At 40.5% G+C, this 1,389-nt stretch overlaps 1 gene segment (V, D, J or C); it reads left to right on the plus strand.

Annotated features, from left to right (window-relative positions):
- The first annotated feature begins 339 nt into the window (after positions 1-339).
- LOC116905019 lies at positions 340-808 on the plus strand. The segment is given in 2 exon segments: positions 340-397; positions 480-808. Coding segments are annotated over 2 exon segments (375 nt in total).
- Positions 809-1,389: the final 581 nt, after the last annotated feature.

Below are 1,389 nucleotides of genomic sequence, written 5' to 3' on the forward strand. Positions count from 1 at the left end.
TTTCAATAAATTATCCCAAAGAGATGCCAAGGTATAATAACTGAAATCTGAGAAATTATTTCCTGATGTTAAATGCACAGTATCTGCTCAATTCTCAGGGAATGTGTAGGGAAATTATTTCCTCAGAGAGGATTAGGATCTGGAACAGTGTCTTGATAACCTGAACCATTTGCCTCCATTTGTCCTACTTCCCCAGTAGTTCTGCTCAACTAGGTCCTTTTCTAAGATTGTACCTACTCATGAATATGCAAACTACTTGCATCTGTGGCAGCAAATACAGGGATTTCCACAGCCTAAAACACCATATGGTCAGTGTCCTCTCCACAGTCCCTGGACACACTGACTCTAACCATGGAATGGAGCTGGGTCTTTCTCTTCCTGCTGTCAGTAGCTGCAGGTAAGGGACTCTCTACTTCCAAATCTGAAGAAGAGACAGGGCTTGAGGTGACATTGACATCCACTTTGCCTTTTCTTCGCAGGTGTCCACTCCCAAGTTAATCTGCAGCAGTCTGGGGCTGAGTTGGTAAAGCCTGGTGCTTCAGTGAAGTTGTCCTGCAAGACTTCTGGTTACACCTTCAGCACTAGCTATATGAGTTGGTTCAAGCAGATTCCTGTACAGAGTATTGAGTGGATTGGACTGATTTATGCTGGAGATGGTGGTACTAGCTATAATCAGAAGTTCAAGGGCAAGGCCGCACTTACTGTAGACACATCTTCCAGCACAGCGTACATGGATCTCAGCAGCCTGACATCTGAGGACTCTGCAGTCTATTTTTGTGCAAGGCACAGTGTTGTAACCACATCCTGAGTGTGTCAGAAACCCTGGAGGAGCAGCAAGCTTCCCTGGGACTGAGATAACAGAAAAGAATAAGATTTAGACTTCCTCAGAAATAACCATTTTGAGTGTCTACTTTTTGCCTCCTCCTCACAGACCTCCAGTGCCTTTGTTAACTTTGTGGAAGAAACCTAAAAATAAGGGGATGTTGCTTTACGTTCTTCTACTGTACACCAAAACATTCTAATGACTTTATCAGTAATTGCCTCCTTTGACATGTTTCTGAATCATTAAAACAATAAAAAGAGAAAACCACGATGATGTATGATAAAATATTATATATTCTGAGACACCAGAACATTTTTTGAAATATTTGGGAAACACATACTATGAATTTGACCTATAAAATCCAAATTACTAACACCCAGGAACAAACGCTCCTTTCATTATCTTAATTGTTAACTGTCCTGTGGTGTATTCCTAATTCTGCCTGTGTTCCAGAAGATGTTCCCGTCTTCTAGATTATTAGAAATATTTGTATCAGAATGCAGAGCTACATAAACATAATTCTCAAAGTATGGAAAACAATATTAAATCACTTTGCAATGAGCTTA

The sequence above is a fragment of the Rattus rattus genome, chromosome 7 (assembly GCF_011064425.1).
Source record: "Rattus rattus isolate New Zealand chromosome 7, Rrattus_CSIRO_v1, whole genome shotgun sequence".
Classification (NCBI taxonomy): domain Eukaryota; kingdom Metazoa; phylum Chordata; class Mammalia; order Rodentia; family Muridae; genus Rattus; species Rattus rattus.